Source organism: Necator americanus, chromosome I, assembly GCF_031761385.1.
Source record: "Necator americanus strain Aroian chromosome I, whole genome shotgun sequence".
Lineage (NCBI taxonomy): Eukaryota > Metazoa > Nematoda > Chromadorea > Rhabditida > Ancylostomatidae > Necator > Necator americanus.
In genome coordinates, this window is record NC_087371.1 from 14,985,315 (window position 1) to 15,003,072 (window position 17,758).

The 17,758-nt window shown below is 41.5% G+C and overlaps 3 protein-coding genes across 5 annotated transcripts; 1 reads left to right on the top strand and 2 right to left on the bottom strand.

Annotated features, from left to right (window-relative positions):
* Window positions 1-653: 653 nt before the first annotated feature.
* Window positions 654-9,506, bottom strand: RB195_005593 (uncharacterized protein; the record flags this gene model as incomplete). 3 transcript variants are annotated; one of them, XM_064178192.1, is made up of 18 exons in its annotated part: window positions 654-767; window positions 827-991; window positions 1,870-1,962; window positions 2,231-2,333; window positions 2,390-2,537; window positions 3,290-3,429; window positions 3,496-3,713; window positions 3,792-3,898; window positions 4,370-4,482; window positions 5,183-5,263; window positions 5,413-5,543; window positions 5,630-5,746; window positions 5,999-6,055; window positions 8,256-8,334; window positions 8,418-8,493; window positions 8,627-8,777; window positions 9,028-9,148; window positions 9,208-9,506. In XM_064178192.1, 18 exons carry the CDS (start codon window positions 9,504-9,506, stop codon window positions 654-656), a joined length of 2,313 nt encoding a protein of 770 aa, XP_064035266.1. The 3 variants fall into 3 exon arrangements, with proteins under 3 accessions (XP_064035266.1, XP_013298917.2, XP_064035267.1); XM_013443463.2 differs by lacking the exons at window positions 5,999-6,055; window positions 8,256-8,334; window positions 8,418-8,493; ... (1 more) ...; window positions 9,028-9,148; window positions 9,208-9,506 and having other exon boundaries at window positions 5,630-5,725; XM_064178191.1 differs by lacking the exons at window positions 654-767; window positions 827-991; window positions 1,870-1,962; ... (11 more) ...; window positions 8,418-8,493; window positions 8,627-8,777 and having other exon boundaries at window positions 9,024-9,506.
* A 2,646-nt stretch (window positions 9,507-12,152) lies between these two features.
* On the top strand, window positions 12,153-12,587 carry RB195_005594 (uncharacterized protein; the record flags this gene model as incomplete). Its single annotated transcript, XM_064178195.1, has 2 exons — window positions 12,153-12,305; window positions 12,417-12,587. 2 exons carry the CDS (start codon window positions 12,153-12,155, stop codon window positions 12,585-12,587), a joined length of 324 nt encoding a protein of 107 aa, XP_064035268.1.
* A 957-nt stretch (window positions 12,588-13,544) lies between these two features.
* On the bottom strand, window positions 13,545-14,138 carry RB195_005595 (uncharacterized protein; the record flags this gene model as incomplete). Its single annotated transcript, XM_064178196.1, has 1 exon — window positions 13,545-14,138. The coding sequence occupies one exon, from the start codon at window positions 14,136-14,138 to the stop codon at window positions 13,545-13,547; it is 594 nt and encodes a 197-aa protein (XP_064035269.1).
* Between the last annotated feature and the right edge of the window lie 3,620 nt (window positions 14,139-17,758).

Below are 17,758 nucleotides of genomic sequence, written 5' to 3' on the forward strand. Positions count from 1 at the left end.
TTATCAGCGGTCATTAATTTGGATGGTGTCTCGATCAGACCTACCTAGTAAGTGAAGATCCCTTTTGCAATACAGGCATCACGAAGCACTTCTTTTTATATGGGGTCCTTCCATAACGTCAACTCTAATCTAACGGGATTTCAATCCCCAATTTGAGACAAAGATTAGCACAAATAGCAGTTATCTATATAAGATATCAAAATCCCGACCAACCATTGCATCTCATGTGCAACTTGCTTACAAACATCAAACAAAACAAAACAAGAGAAGCAATGTATTTACCATCCCTTGATTTATTGTGCAATGATCAACACATAAGCGTAGAGGCGAGGTAAACACAAGTAAAAGACGTAAATTCATAAATCTCTTGACAAGGTACGTAGCAGGCAAAAAAACAATGAATAGCTTGTGGAAATCTTAAGCTTCTTTGCCCTTATTAACTTTTTGTGACTAGCGAATGCTCACACCAGGGTTGTATGGCAGTCATTATCGCAATATAACCAAAATGAACCAAAATGGTTAATAAGAAGGTTAGCATAGCTGCCTACTGAACCGGCTGATGACTAGTGGCAAGTGTAGTTTATAAAATAAGAAAAATATGTAGAGATGATATGCGACCACAACTATCTTGTTAGTCAAAAATAAGAGTACTGCTACGTAAAAGAGGAGTGTGCCATTATCGGTCCACCCATGCTACGTAGAACTCGGTCAATCCATTGTAAAGGTCCATTCAAGTGTGCTTCGATCCAGCATGGAGTGGCATCGATCTGAATCCAACAAAAACATCATTTTATGGAGAAGAACCTATCAAATAACATCGTTTCACCGTTTGCCTCCGGTAGTCGGCTCCCCATCCTTTTACAAATGAAATTCGGATTGTACAAAGCCGAGTAAGCGCATAAACTGCTTCGTAGCCTTTTTCAACTGATTCGGCCAGTTGCGCCGCGAACTCGGCATTATTGAAGATTTTCAAGTTACAGTTAGGGGGAATCTGTAAAAGTACGATAAGTTTTACGAATGGAGTCGCATAGAGGTTTGCGTACAGGCTGATTTGATTCACCTGCTATTTATTTGCAATTCTGCAAAGTAAAGCACACCATACTACAATGATCAAAAAGTAGTAAGACTTTACAAATAAAACAAAAACGGTATATTATTTTTCAAAATTTATTTCATCTCCTTCAACGGTTCCATTCGGCAGTAAACGCTTATACCAACGCTTCTTCCAAATTTCGAAACACTTCCTTCACTCGAACGTCCCATTCGGCAGTAAACGCTTATACCAACGCTTCTTCCAATCTTCGAAACACTTCCTTCACTCCATTTTCCGGGAAGGATTTGAGCGTCTTCTTCAATGCCGCATTTGTCTCCTCAATCGAGTCAGCGAAGTGGTTTTTTGAGTTTCGATAACAGCTAGAAGTCGCTCGGAGCCAAATCAGGTGAAGAGAGCGATTGCGGGATGATATGAGTGGAATTTTTGATGAAAAAGTCGCTAACAACCAACATTGTGTGAGATGGCGCATAATAGTGATGAAAAAAACAAGAGTTGTTTGCCCAAAAATCTGGCCTCTTCAGGCGTATTGCTTCACGCAAACGACTCATGACGCTCAAATAATATTCCTTATTCCTCTAACTTCTTTGCTGATTTCTACCACTCATTTTAAAAATCGAAGAATGATGTTCTAGAGACAAACGACAAGACGCGTAAATCATTTACAACTGATGCTCCTGTTATTAAATTTGGCAAAGATGTCAGTAAAGGTTGTGCCAAACACAAGATAAAAAATTATGAATTCGGATAAATCCGGAAGTTTCAAATTGAAAAGACTTACTACTTTTGACGTAAGTCTTGGCGTCCAAAAAACTAACCTTGCACACTGTAGTTGGGTGCCAACCATGACGTTGATTACAATTCGGGGATTGGACAAAAACAGCTGCTTCCGACAAGCATTCACAATAGACCTAAACCACAACGTAATGTAATGAGCCCGATGACGATTCACTTTCACGAAGATCTCCTAGGCTTCCTAGCAAGATAATTGCGACCACATCAGCAGCGAGTCCCGCACTGTTCGCGCACAGTGAGCTATTTTACAGGAAAATGTAGTTTCTGGTAGAAAACAGTGACGTCAGAGTCAACACCTACAGAGATTTTGTTTGAAGCTTGGATTGCAGGCTTAGTCATCGTTCTCCAACTAACATATCCATAAATTTCGCTGCAATTGCATACCTCTCCTCCGATGTAGTAAAATCTCGCGCCACGCCCCACTTGACGCCTTGCGTCTATTACTGTTAGCGGCCGATTCTCAACATCGAAATATCCAAGACAAAATCTAAAATGCATGTGTAGAAAACATCGCACAGAAAAGAGAAACTGCTACTGACAAACCTTTCCTCAGAGCTAGGAGAAGGATAACCATCAACCAGAAGATAATGTGACTTGACATTGAAAGGATCACCAATTCTTTTTCCTTCTTCATAGTACGTGATCGACATCCAACTTTCTGGCTCGCAGTACTCGATAAGTTCTTGTACCACTAAAGAGGTATGTTTTGGTGATAGAAATGGTTCTATCCAATGACTGTATACGACCACTAAACTTCACTGCGAAAATCAGGAGTTTCATTCTTCTTTAAATCTTCGAGCAATAACAAATAAATGGTGGACGAATGAACCATAATTATTACAGCAACCGTTAATCATACTTCTGGTAACTTAGGAAACAAGAAGATAGGTGATTTGTCTGCAAGTATGCGACCTCGACGCGACAAAGTACATAACAAAACGAGAGGCTGTGCATTTAAACAGACAATGTGTTCTCAACGATGTTTGAGAAAAAAAGGACAAAATGCCCGCGATTTATCGCAAAATTGTGGCTGCCTGAATACTGCTGCTTGGGAGCAAACATTCGTTTAAAAAATGAACCAGAGAGAAGTCATTAATTACTACTGGAATTTTTTGTTTCGATGGAAGATTATGGTTACAATTCACTATTCTTAAAACTAGTATAAATTGAACGTCGACGGACACTTTATCGTCATGCCCCTGTAGTGGATTTTGTCTCAAATCACATTTTTATGGCAATATACACTAAATGTAAGAAATTAAAAAACATGGCTGTGATGTAATATAGTATAGTTCTTGTAGAAGATGCTCATTCTCAGGTAACTAGGAAAATACAGGTTATTCTACAGATCAAGATAAAACACACTAGAAAAAAAAACAAAGAAAAGAGTCAAGAATTCTCGAAAAAAAAAACTGAAAGGAAGCAGTAATAAGGTGGACTTACTTTCTGCTCCTGATGGTCTCAAGAAGCTGGCAGTCAGTGAATGCTCGCGATCGTCGCTTGTATCCATCATCTCATGCTCATCGTCTCTATCCTCACTCAGGTAGGAATTTGGACTCAGTGGAGACGCCACGTGTGCGGATCTTTAAAAGTAAACAAGTAAATAAATGTGGAATGTAAAACTCGCTGCTGCAGATAAATGCTTGTACCCTATCGTGGTTGGAGATCGCGGTGTTGGTTGGGCGAATACAGAGGCAGGTAACGTATCGGACCTTGCCGTGGATACTGTTGATGATGTTGAACCAGGAAATCCCAACGTTGGAGAAGCTGTGGTAGGTGAACCCATATAGCTGCTGGTGGGGGAGTTTTCTTCTGACAAATAATGTCCACGCATTTCGTCCACACTGATGGATGCATTCGGTGCCCGCTGTAATTGAAATCCAAATGAAATGCTTTGAAAGCTAAATCATTAAAATGTGTGAAAAAAACAACGTTATTAACCAACATCCTCAAAACCTTGCACACCAAAGCCATGGTTTGCCAGTGCCGCTATGGTAGATGGATTTACTTGATAGTATCCTGCGGTTTTTTTAACAACAACAGGAGGAAGCGCTGGAAAGAAGCAAAAAATAAATCCAATAACCAGCAAAGAAGCAATGGAACGACTAAGTTCAATCTCTTCGTCTCCACACTAAAAATGACAATTCCTTTTTCAATGCAAAGTGGCAGGCATATAAGAAGTTTTCTTCTGCTTTATTAAATCCAGAAAGTCCTATATAGATGATCTTAGAAAAATTTTTTAGAAGACGGTGACGACGTCACGTCGCACGTCGAAAGAATGAATATAGTTTAGAATTTTGGTGTTTTTCGGTACTGCTGTGGAGGATAGCTTTGGGAAATTCCCCTTTATACACTAAACCGGTACGGTATGGGCATAAGAATAAGTTAAGAAGAAAACAACGGAACATTTCAGTTGCACATTTCCTCTAACGACAAGCTGTACGAAATATCAAAATGACTCACATAAAGAGAATTTGGATTCGAAGAGTCCCTTACAACAAATCAAAACAATGCAAAACTTACGAGGTGCCTTCAAGTGAATTGGTTCATAATGATAAGGATTAATACAAATCAGGTCCGTTTTCTTTGCGAATGGATAGCGGCAGTTCTCCACAGCTTTCAACTCATGATGAGACCTGAAATGATATTAATAAGACCAATTATGAGACAGAAAGTGTAACAGAGAGCAATATACATAGAGAACAAATACTAGACGAAATAATGTTCCAAAAGATAAACAGCAACATGACGTATAGGACGAAACTAGAACTAGAACGTTATACAAAACTCACTGTTGATTATTTTGTGGTTTTAATCTAATTTTTTGTTGAATATTACTTCTTATTCCTGAAAGATTAAAAGCATGGAAGGCAATCATTTTTGTTAATGTTACTTAGTGACTAAATAAGTCCAAAAGGCGAGAATGATGTTTGGGTATGTAATCCTTACGGGTTTCTGCAAGAATGCAACGCAGTTGAGACGCACTGAAATATGGACGGAACTGCTTTAGTTGAAACAATAAGAACGTTGTCCATCACTTAAAAAAAACCGTGACATAAAAAGAAAATTCGCGGCGAGGTCGTACCTCAGCATCTAACCCGACGAATATTCAAGAGTTTACCATTGTTAACTATTGTTACAACTATAACTGTTTTTTTTTTCTTGTCCAAACATTCCACCACAAGATATAAAACATTGTAAAGTAACTAAACTAAGAAAACTGACTTAGTTGCAACAGAATTTCTGGACAACTGCATTTTAATTTGTTTCCACCTCGTCCTTATTACTGTACTGAACGTCTACAGAATGAAAAATGAGTAGCCCCAAAAAACCTACTTCAACCAAGGAAACCTCCACATCTTTATGTAGAGGATATGTGGTCGTTCCTTCCTGTGTGTTTTCTTCTTCTCCTGTTCACTGAAGTAGAGAAACATTAAACTTACAAAAGACTACAATATTTGCTCGCAGAAAATAAAAGCACATCGGTTGGTGGAAGTTGGATTTAAGAACCATTCTATTATCTAGAAAAAAAAACGATAGAAAAATCCAATCGAAAAAAAACTTACGCTGAAATCGCACAACAGTCTGTATGTTCGTCCTCGTTAATGATCGCTTTCGCCAATTCTTCAAGATATTTGGCCTTCTTCAACCTTTTTGCCAATGTTTTTACAACATTTTCAGCCCAAGCTGGATCGTCCTGAATTTATTCACTTTTCATAATAGATGTTTCACAAGAAGAAAAGAGAGGATATCGTTCAGAATATAGAATAATCTGGAACTTACATTCCCTTCGTGAGAAATCGTCTCTGTTTTAACCAATTCGCATAGTTGAGCAATAGTTTTGTTTATAGATGAACTCGATTCGAACAGCGATCGCATAACTGCTCGACTGGTAAGAAGCTAAGAATATCGTCCCATAAAAAATAAAATGAAAAAAAATGTCAAAGACGGGAGAACAAGATGAAGATAAAAAAGATTATTTCGTTGCAGACAGATCTGACAACCCTTCATTATGCCACAGATGATAGGGTTTATACTGCACAGAACGAAAAAAAAGGAATCAGAACATGTCGTTGAAGAAATTGCGCGCTTACTATACGTTTATTACGAAGTTATTTTTCATGTGATTGGTTTTGTTGAATTGTGACTCACCGGACAAATAATCCCCTTAATCAGAGAACTACTTCTTGGAACACCTGCACCGCCTGTCTGTAATGAAATGAACATCAATATATGAAACAAATGTTTAAATTATGCGTTGATTGCGACAAAAAATCTGAAGACGAAGCTAAACGATGGTAATACATTTAAGGATTGTGTCCATTGGACTGGAAATAGGTGTGAGGTGAAAATCTTGGGATATTATTTATTGGAATCAATAAGGAAGGGGATGAGATGGAATATGCGCTATTATTTTAGCACCATGGATGTGAAACCTATGTTCTTTTTTGAATTTATTTACCTTATATTTCTAAGGAAATGAGCCTAATACGATGTATCTACACCAAACTGTATTTTCTTAATACCAAGGCTATCATTATTTGAATAAGCGCAGTTATATAAAGGTTAGCTATAAGAAGGACTGCGAATGCAGAAAAAGAAAAACTCCTCAACTTTTCGTGAGACAAAGGAGGGCAAATCTCAAGAATTCGACTCAGGGAAACAGAAGGCGATTAATTTCATGGCATAGTATGTGCTTTGATCTTTTCGACATGAATTGGATTTGGAGCGCCAAAACTACAAATTTTCTTCTTCCTCTAACGACATGAAATGGGTACGAATTGAACAAATGGAACACAGAATTATCAGCGAAAAAGCATCGTGAAGTGAAGTTTTTTCTTCGCGTACGTTATGACTGGTGAGAAGCCAAGAACCCCACGTAAACATCAAAACAACGAAGTAGAAAGAGTGAGCAGGCGGTCGATAAATAGGAGCTGCACTCGGGAGGTTCCCCTTTAATTAGGGATCCAAACTCTTAGTGCTTTCTTTGCTAGATAAGCATCTCTAATTAAAAGAGAACTGATGGAAACTGAAAAAGTAGGTCAGGAATTAAGTCAAAATAGCAAAAACTGCGGGAAGAACCGAAAAAAAACAAAAAGTTTGTGTTGAGCTTCGAGAACAACTCGGCAGATCTTTGTCATTACATCACTAAAGGCAATAAGCAGCGCTGTCGTACAATCATAAAAAGAAGAATAGTGAAATAATCCGTGCTTAACGACAGCTTTATATTTAATTAATAGAAAAAAAGTATTGGATTCCTCTGACTAGTCCAAATGAAGGATATTAAAAGCAGCAAAAGCACAAATTCTTGGCATAGATGGGACGAAAGTTTCGCCTATTGTTGAAAAGTTACTTGGTATTCCACAATTAATCTACGTAAGTTCTCACACACCACATATAGAATGACCGTCTTTAGCTTCAGTACAAGCATCCAATCTCTTACGGAAATTTTTGAGGACGCGCGCGATTATTTCCCATACCTTCTAAAGGACTCTTTTCAGCCAATACAGTTACTTATGCTTAGAAGAGCAGGCTTTTTGCTCTGTGATCGACCAGACAGCTAAGTTCGAAAGACTGAGATCGGGCCGAACTCCTTCGTCCAGAAATCCGGGAGGCTGGTCCTACACCATTTCGTTGTCTTTGCACTGTGGGCTGGCGGTCAGTTTTGCAGGAAGGTACAATCCGCACCCTTACCGGTTTCCTTGGCTCAAGAAATAACCGCATCTCTAAATTTTCCACTGGCCGTCGCACCTCATGTGAACCCCCCTATACTTCATCGATATTAGTTGAAAACTGGCGCGCTACATCAAATAAACAAACATTCAACGCGTAACCGTTAATTGCATCAAATATTTTCCCCTATTCTGTTTAAATGAGCAAGAGAAATCGATTTTATGCTGGTGGCAACTAACTGAATGGGGGGATATTGTGATGAAATTGATGTGAAGTGCAACTTTACATGGTGAAGGCTCGAAGGAAGTTTCGAAATATTACAGGATCTAAAAGATCTCCTGGATTTCACGCAGAAAACCCCACCAGCTCAGGAAATCCCCTTCCGTCATTTATATAGTCAGGTCAAAACGTCCTGAAGCTTGGTGCAATTATGTAAACGGTTGCGCTCGACGTTCGTTTCGGTTCGCACACTCGGACTTTTACTCATCCCTGTAGTCCAGTTGGAGCTAGGGAGGGTCCCATGTTGATCGCAACGGTTTAGGCAACTGCACCAGCATACATTCGTTTCGGCGTGGCTGTGGACGTGGAGAAAAGCAAAGTTTATCGGGCAGTAGAAGAAAGTGCACGAAACCGGACGCAGTGCAAGGTTGTAGTATTGAAAATGAGACCCTAAGACTTTAAGATCTACCTAGTGTGAATGGAGGAAGCACCACTAGCCGAACAAGGTATTGAGCACCGTATTTTCCAATGGACACCAACAAAAGTTCGACATGAGCGTGCGCTGCGCAACCACATATTTCAGATCATCAACTTCCCTGTATTTGGAATTCCAGACTTCCTTAAACAGTAAGAAGGAAAGAGAAACACGGTGCTAATGACTAGCTGCGTTAAACACCACCTATTAGTTGTAGGTATGATCTTGTGGATAAAAGTTCTGCAGTAGCTGGAATCGGCAATGCCAACACTTCTTGTCGCTGTAAGCTTCTAATTTCGTAACGGCCACGGGTAAAAAGCTGAGTTCAAAAGTTTAACCTCTACTTTTGACCTCAGCTTTTACCAAATAAGCAAGAAAATAGAAGCTGGAGAGAAGAATGCACGAAGTCGTACCTTCAGGATGTTGAACAAGGTAAAGTGCTGCTATAGACGAGCTGCGTAATAAAATTAGGAAGGAGTTGAACGGAAAGGTCGGCTGGCACCTACTTGCTCCGCACACCGTGCGAAAGGTTATCAGCGCGTGGAATCCGTGCAATCGCACACTCTGTAACGCTGTGACAATCATATTAACAAGCGAACCTCACACATGGTCCTGACTTCTCAAGTGTCACGCTATTCCAAATATTTTGCTGGGGTAGGAAGGTTTTCTGGCGAGTTCTCTTGTATTAGGGTGTTCTTAAAGTATCTGCCGAAATACGGCAAAATTTCAAAACAACACAACTTTTTAACAACATTTTATTATTCGACGAAATAATCTCCATCAACACCACCACGATCTTCTGCCAACGTCTCACAAGATCACGGATTCCTTTGGCGTAGAGCTCCGGCGACTTGGAGACGATGAAAGCCCGAAGGTCATTTTCGAGGTGGTCACGATCATCGTAGCTCTTTTCTTCCAGGTGATGCTGAAGCGATCTGAATAGGGGGTAGTCGCCTGGGGCCAGGTCCGGGCTGTACGGTGGGTGAGGTAGAACTTCCCATCCGAGCTCCAGAATTTTCGGGAAGTCTTCTTCGCGATGTGAGGGTGCCCGTTATCGTGCAGCAGGCGAACGTTGTCGAACTTCGGGTGATCCAGCATTTCATCGCCATCGCACCACGCACGCTTGTGGGTGTGGTTGACGTAGAGGACCCATTTTTCATCTCCAGTGACAATGGTGTCCAGCCAGTCGAATCTGCGGCTTCTGGAGAGCAGCTGAGTGCAGATGTCCAGGCGTCTTAGGCGTTTGTCGTCGCTCAATGCATGTGGGAGCCACTGACCGAGCTTTTTCACCATTCCGAAAGATCGCAGTCCATTGCTCACGGTGGACAGCAAACAGCCAAGACTGGCGCTGGAACCAGGCGCGCACAGACCGCTCAGAAGTGCCGAATACTTGACTTAAGTTTCGATGGGCTTCAGCAGCGGGGTGGCCAGATTCGAACTCGTAAAGGAGTACGTGTCGAATATGGTTGGAATGTTCGCCCATTATAGGATGAAATAGGCAAAGAAGAGTGAGCCAGATATGTTATTTGTGTGCAAGCGGTAGTAACCTTATTATAATATATTTAAAACGGAAACTTCCAGAACATCTCAAAAAATCTGCACCACGGAAATTCTCGCCAAACACTTCCCGAACACCCTAATAGTTCATTAGATTGACATAGTCGAGTTAGAATGACCTGAAGCTAGGTGCAGTTGCACAGGCTGCTGCGCTCTGAGCATGAGTGCCGCTAGCGAGGGTCCCATCACAATCCGAATCGTTGCGCCCAACCGTCTTCGAGCATGTTACGCACTGCTCCGAGCTTCAGCGAGGGTCCCATCACAATCCGAATCTGAGGTGGTACGGATTTCAGGTGGGGGATTTGGAAAGGGGAGGGGAGAGAAGGGGGGGGGGATTGCGCCTTTTTCCTAATTGCCGTAAAAAAGGCCCGGAAGATACGCTTGCGTAGGCGCACTATTTTCTACTGGGGTGCGACTGAGCGCGCAACTTGGGCTCTCCGAGCTTCAGAGAGCGTATTAATTAAGTGAAGTTTTTACACTGAAAAATGTGACTCAGTTGGATACATCGCTGTCCAAGAAAAATCTGTCCTCGGACTAACGCATCACGCATCGGAAATACGTTTCCACTCTCTTCAGCACTCTGCAACAAATGGCTAGAGGGTAAAACGTAGTCGGGGGCACTCTGACGCGCCCAAATCGAACTGTATCTGGGGTGGCCATTTGGAGAGAATCGTGGCGGGAACTTCGACTGTGCCAGTACTGCACTTGCACTCAGAGCGAGAAAAAGGTCACGGAGCGCAATTGAGTAGCTGAATCAGTTGGGGTCCTAAGACCTAAACATCAGTCATAGAGGATCCACGACATATAAGTTGAAGCTTCTAAGAAAAAAAAAGAAAACAAAGCTAGAACGACTACTGTTTTAACTTTACCAAATCTTCCAAACAATGGGGGAAATGTAGTTGTGGGGCCACTCAGTGGCACACTTACTTCTAGACGATCTATCTTACTTTTTTTTTCTTAGTAACTTTAGCTCATGTGTCACAGATCCTCTAAGACTAATGCTTAGATCTTAGGGCCCCGATTGATTTAGTTGTTTACTTCCAGAAACAAGAGCGCCACTGAGTGGCCATCGCCAAGTACGTTCTACTCCGAACAAACAACGAACAAGTTTACGAGAAATAAATAGCTGAGGCATATTATGCGTTACTTCCAAAGAAAAAAAAAGAATCGAAAATGAATTCCATGGCCAGGATCACTAAGCATGCATGCAACAATTTTATCCACGCATTTTTGATTTGTGTTTTTTTCTCAAGTTCGTGGTCCTAAGGAGGGCCGTTGGGTTAGCTTTTATTAAGGCTTTTCATATTCGCCTGTTTTGCGACTTTAACGGGACATCCACAATTGAGGGAAAGAATCTCCTTCCACAGCAATGCACGATCAGCGAGCTATTCGCTGAATTCAAGTTCAAGTTGATATTGACAACTCACTAATTTTACCACAACATTGATGAATTGACAAAATGGGTGCAGCGTATACCAGTCAAGTTCGGGTCATTTATTGCAGTACGTCACGCCTCGCTTTTATACCCGTAGTGCTTGTAGTGCTCGGCTGCAGCGAGCGGGTTTCGGCTCGACGCATTAATTCGAACGCGGGAGACGTTCTGTGACCAGTTATCCGGTTGAACGAAGCTAAATGCGAGTAGAAAGCTCTGCTAGGGGAAAAATTCCTAGTGCATTTCAATTCTTGTTTTCTTTTCCTCGCTCCACCTTTTCTTCATACTCGCCCGAACTCACTCATTATTTGCTCCGCAACTGCTCCAATTACCACAGTTATACAACAGAAACAGTTAGATTTTTAAAGACTTCTTTAGTTCCCTACTTGTTTTTTGAGCGTGAATTTACGGACTACGTAATTTCAAGAAAATATTTTCATCGTCTCATTTCTACTCTGTGATTGTCCATTATAAAACAACAAGAATCTGATCGGACTTCATTTTATCTGGAGCACCGAAAGTGTAGGAGAATTGTCTGCAACAGTTGGCATATTACGGTAAATAAAAACATGTAAGACTCAAGGGTCAGCTGGTACATAATCGTGCGTATGATCTACTCAGCACAACTCCCAGTTGCGTAGTCTAATTGTATGGCAGAGAGGGTGACCGCATAGTATCAGGAGTAGTGTATCGTATCACGTGCGGGTTGTGCGATGACGATTATATAGGGAAAATGGGACGCAAACTGTGTGTTCGGGTCAAGGAACATCTAGATGGACTCGCAAAATCTAAAATCTTCACCCCACTCGGAGCACACCGTAGAATATGTCATCCAAACTCCGAAGTAGAGGTAGAAGTTAGTATATTATCCTGCGAATCCGAGATCACAGCACACAGAACACGAGGGACATTTTGGATCACCGCCAAAAGTCCAAAAATGAAAAAGAAGGATGAGTGCATTGCTATCACAAACGAGCTATCCCCATATCAAGACCTATGCGGGTTTGATCAACGGGACGGCCACGAGGTCCTTATATAAAACCCTTGTGACTCATAGTTGTGGAACGTGGTGGTCTGTTGCGTTACCAAGTCTAGCTAATGAGGTAAGCCCTAGCTAATGTGTTGCTGTTTGAGTTTGCCTACCGTCTGGATGTTTTCTGTAGGGTGATGAGGCGCTTGAGAGGATAAATCACTAATGGCTTTGAATTTTCCAGGCTCTGACGAAGGCGATAACGCCAAAACGTTACCTGTTGTTTAGTAAAGAAGATCAATACCAATCCTGGGTACAGCTCAAGAAAATCAACGAAAAACTACGTTTCAACATGCCAAGATTCAAAGACAGTCGAACAATGGTCAATACAATTCGATGTTTTGATAGCTATTAGATGTAATATTTGGTCTAGTACTATCTTTGAAAAATATGTTGAAAAGTTTGTATGTTCAAACTGCATCTTTGAGAACAAATTTTTCAACTCAATCCTCTTCCAGAGAGACTACAGGTGAGTCAAATGATGTTGTCAATAAAACCAGCAAAGTAACAGAAGATTTTTGTAATGCTGCCTGGAGAGCGACGCCACGAGTAATGCACGGGTTATTCTGAATTTGGGAATGGCTGACAGCTATAAAGCGCACAGCACTGCTCAAATTCTTTTCTTTGTGTCGCGCCAACGCGTTCGACTAGGACTCAGAAACAAAAAAAAACTTCAAACAGCTGTGACAGTTATTGACGAAGTCAAAGCGAGCAAATAATAATCAGCTCCGTTAGAAAAAACGTGGTCTTCAAATCGTTGTTGTTGTTGTTTATGAAAGCTGTTTATGAAAGTCATTGTTGTTTATGAAAGCTAGTATCTTCAGAAGAAAGGTCAGCTCCAAAATATGGGAGCAAACAACGACCATCAATTCCCTATACATTGATCTGCACAGCATGCTCTCGTTTTTGGAAAGTATCTCGATAGTTGCTGTTGTTTTCTTATAGCCTATTCATTTTTTAAATATATGATTCCTATTTCACTTCAATTAGGAGAATTTTTCATTTGAGAGCCCAGTTTTTTGATGTCCTAATTATGACTAGTCTGTTCAAAACAATCATGACAATCGCTTTGTTTCGGGAAAATTTCCTAGTCCTATTGCACAAACCGGTGCTGGAAATTTCAAAACATTGAGACGTAAAATTTCGAAAATTTTCCTTATCCATTGACTAAAGAAGAGTAAATATCTTCCTAAATAGCATATTCAGTATTCTTCAGTGCACTACTTGAGCATTTTCCATAATTGAGCTTGCAAACAACTAGTAGATAGTCAATGTTTATTGATGAAACTCAAAAAAGAAAACATGACAACGTTCACATATTGCCGAAGTCCCTGCAGAGGCGTTCACAGCTGCAGTGATGGCTCCTCTCACGTCTGCGGCGATGGCTTTTGGAAGATGGTTGTAGATATGGAGGAAATGGCATTGGCCCGTATCTTGGGTCAATCATGTAGCTCCAGGGAGGGAAATTCCACGGCATCTGGTCGTATGAGGGTGGACCGTGGCGACGAGATCCATGGTAGGACACCGATCTGGAGCGGTGACGTCTGCGCGCGGGAGAAGGGGAGCGGGGCTTAGGCTCATCCTCTTTCTCAAGCTCCTTCTCACCCTCATCGTCGTCCTCATCGGAGCTGAGACAGGTGAACGGTTCCTTGTTCTCAAAAGTGCGGTAGTACATTTTTGAGTTAGGGTTGCTTTCCACAGCTCCAAAAAGGTCATCGGCAGTTTTGATTATGGAGCGCTCGTTGTCCCAGTCGGCAAAATAGATCTCACCGGGAGGAAGATCGAGTTCTTTCAGTTTCTTCTGGAAGGTCTTGAAAAGATCCTTCTTGTTCTTGTAGCTGATGGTGATTCGGGGCACATTGTCGCGGTAGATCTTGATGGTGGCGGTCTTCTTTTCCTCGGCCATGGTTGAAGGAGATATGAGCGACTGAACAGCCAGGCGTACGCTTTTATACTGGTCATTTTCGAAAATCGAAAGTGGGAGGAGGACCGCAACGAATGGCGCAATGTTAGTAAATGTTGCACAACTCGTACAAAAAACTTGCGCTAGTGACTCACGCGATACGTTGGGGAATTACTAAATGCTATTAGAAAGGGTATTTTTGTCCTGACTGCATGAACTTTGGATCATTCTTTTCAGTTTTTTTGAAACAAACCAAACACAACAAATATTTCGTAGGTCCATATTAGATGTCAAGACATTTTTCAAAGAATTCGGAAGGAAAGCAAATAAAAAACTCGAGAAACACTTGTAATGTACAGGATTCTTTTTAGAAGTTCTCCCCCCAATGTTGGTTTGAATTGGATGCAGTGTATAGTGAAATTCTCAATCAATCACTTCGTAACAATTTGAATTCTAATAATCCAACGTCGGGAAAAAATGTTAGTCAACAACCTTTAATATACGAACACATAGTTAGTATCACACTTCGCTCAGGTTTCAAGGAGTGAAAAAAACGCCAGGTTGTCGCTTTAGTCATTCGAGAACGTTTTTTTCCCAGAATCGTGCAACTTTTCCAAACATGCCGGCCCAATTTTGAATTTTGAAAATAGAATCGCTATCAGCACCAAAGTGCAACAATCACCCACCATTTTCAGGCACCGCTGAGGAGAAAAGAACTGTCATCACTAGGTTTTACCTTTACAACGTCCTTCACATGAAAATCAAATTCAGGAACAAGAAGTATTTGATGGTGGTCTTCCGGGAAAGAAGCCGGAAGCCTCGATTTTCTTGATCGTGACCTCCACTCAAAGTCAGCGTAACGCGAAGTTGACAAAGTGTGGAAGCCTGATGGAAACAATAGAGTTCCAGCAGTAGGTTGTGAATATAATATATAATAATATATGCTATGAGGATGGCCCCGCTCAACTTCTGCTAATCGTCTTAAAAAATGACAATGGGGATTTTGGGACGAGGTAAGTTGGAACACAGCATCTCTGCACGCGCGCCGCATACACGTGCGAGCGGTTGAGAATCAATGAGGTCTCCTTAGCAGTGCTTATTCATGTAGAAGCAATGAATATGGTGCTGAGGGAAACGGATCGTGTAGAAGGGTGGATGTTTCTAACATACCTCGTTGGAACAGAACTTTGTTTTTCAGGGCGATGAGGGGGAGCTGAGTGGGACCCCAATCATATTCGTGATCTACACCCCGAACTCTATGTTGTTCATCACGTTTCCACACTACATCAGTTTCGTGGCCCATGTCGCTGTCTTTAAACGATCGCGACAACAACCATGGTAACTGCTGGCGAGCTGCTCAGCAGTCGAGCACGGCGCGTATATGATTTGCACCATCATCCTTCAGATAGTAGAGAATTGTTTCTCTACTCGAACTCCAGTGTGGGCGTGGGCGAACGCGAAAAAAGGAGGTCCTAAAGGAGGACCAGTGGCTGCACGTCCACTAGTTTTAACCGCGAAACTCATGTTTCTCCCCACTTTACCACCAGAAGCCGTGTGATTTTCTAATCTTTACGAAATTCTTCGATCGATCTCAAGTGAATGAAAACAGGATGGTGGAGGTATTAATTTGGCTAATAAAAATAAGTTAATATTAGGCTAGTTAACAGTAATCTTAGCTTGGAAATAGTCAGGAGTTCTCGAAAGTCAATTATAGCGACTTCAAGCGTACCAAGCAGTCCTCTGGCTTGGCTTCTTCGGACTAGTCTTATTAACAATGAACAAATAAGTGCGAATTGCCATTGGAACAATCTACGTGGATTTCTGCTGCAAAAATTTATTTGGACTGAGAATTTGGGAGGAAAATGGAAAAGGTCCAAATCGTAGCAATAGTAGACAAAGAAGACTACTTATTCATACCTCTGATAGCGTCAAATCATATTCATATCTGGAGATGGTTGATTTGATCCGAGGAAAAAGATTAATCGATTTAATTCTGTCACTATTTCATGTGTTTACAAATGCGTAGTTGCCAATTTCCAGTTGATGAATTTTGTTTTCAAGGAGAGGAAAGCTAGTTACAACCACAGCTATTCAACTATTCACTTCTTTTGTTGTAATCTGGTGAAATAGGATACTCATATCTTTATGTGTGTAGATCAGAATACTACGTTCCTATGCTCTTTCGATGGCAGTGTTTACGCCAAAAAGTTCTCTTTCTGAGTCGAACAATCTTATTCCTGTAATCACACGAAATAAAACTGCAAATCACGTCAAAGTCGCTTCGGTTGAAGTAACTCGCCATCAAAGTTTTTGTTCATTGGACAGGTCAGCTCCCCTGGAAAGAGGTAGCTTGTAAGTTGCGTTAGCAGGCTTTCGATTGTTAGGATCAAAAATCTAAAGGGTCAGCTATTTTCTTTGCTCCATTGCTGCCGATCGATCTATCTTTCTCTCCACTTCTACTCTAACCTTTTTGTGACTTCTGGATGGTGCGTTCCGACCTATAAGGATAAAGCATAAAGTCACTGGCGTATCAATCCACTTGGGATGCGTCAACGCGTTTTACTCGAATTCGTAATCGTTGAGGTTTTGGAACGCGTGTTGGCCTATACAATGACTTGCGGGGGTCAGCCGATGATGAAGTCAGTGTTTTTATCCTCCCAGACAAGCCTGGTACCAATTTATCGACCCCGGAAGGATGGGCTTGCACTAGGGCGGTTTCGAACCCTCGACTGTGTGGCTACAACGGACCTCTAACCGACTGCGCCGCACCAGCCCTTACAACTTATGAATCTCATTAATTTTTATTTTCTTGTCCTTAAATTTCTTTTATTTTTCTGGAGGTGAATTCAACCCTTTGAGAGAACGGAAACAACTTTTGGAAGAGCAAAAGGAGAAGTACGAGGCGATGAAAGGATGGATGGAATCCGAGGAAACTTTTAATGGTACGTAATGGTGCGTATGATCTACTCTGCACAACTCCCAGTTGCGTAGTTTACCCGTATAGCAGAGAGGGTGACCGCATAGTATCAGGAGTAGTGTATCGTATCACGTGCAGGTTGTGCGGTGACGATTATATAGGGAAAATGGGACGCAAACTGTGTGTTCGGGTCAAGGAACATCTAGATGGACTCGCAAAATCTAAAATCTTCACCCCACTCGGAGCACACCGTAGAATATGTCATCCAAACTCCGAAGTATAGAGGTAGAAGTTAGTATATTATCCTGCGAATCCGAGATCACAGCACGCAGAACACTAAGGGCATTTCGGATCACCGCCAAAAGTCTGTAAATGAACAGGAAGGATGAGTGCATTGTGGTCACAAACGAACTAGCCCCAAATCAAAATCTGTGTGGGTTTTGATCTACGGGGCGGGCCGTGAGGTCCCTATATAAAACCCTTGTGACTCAGAGTTGTGGTACGTGGTGGTCTGCTGCGTTACCAAGTTTAGCTAATGAGGTAAGTACTAGCCTATGTGTTGCTGTTTGAGTTTGCCTACCGTCTGGATGCTTTCTGTAGGTGATAAGGCGCTTGAGAGAATAAATCACTAGTGGCTTTGATTTTTTTCAGGCTTTGACGAAAGCGAAAACGCTGAAACGTTAGCTGTTAATAGTTGTTGTTTAAT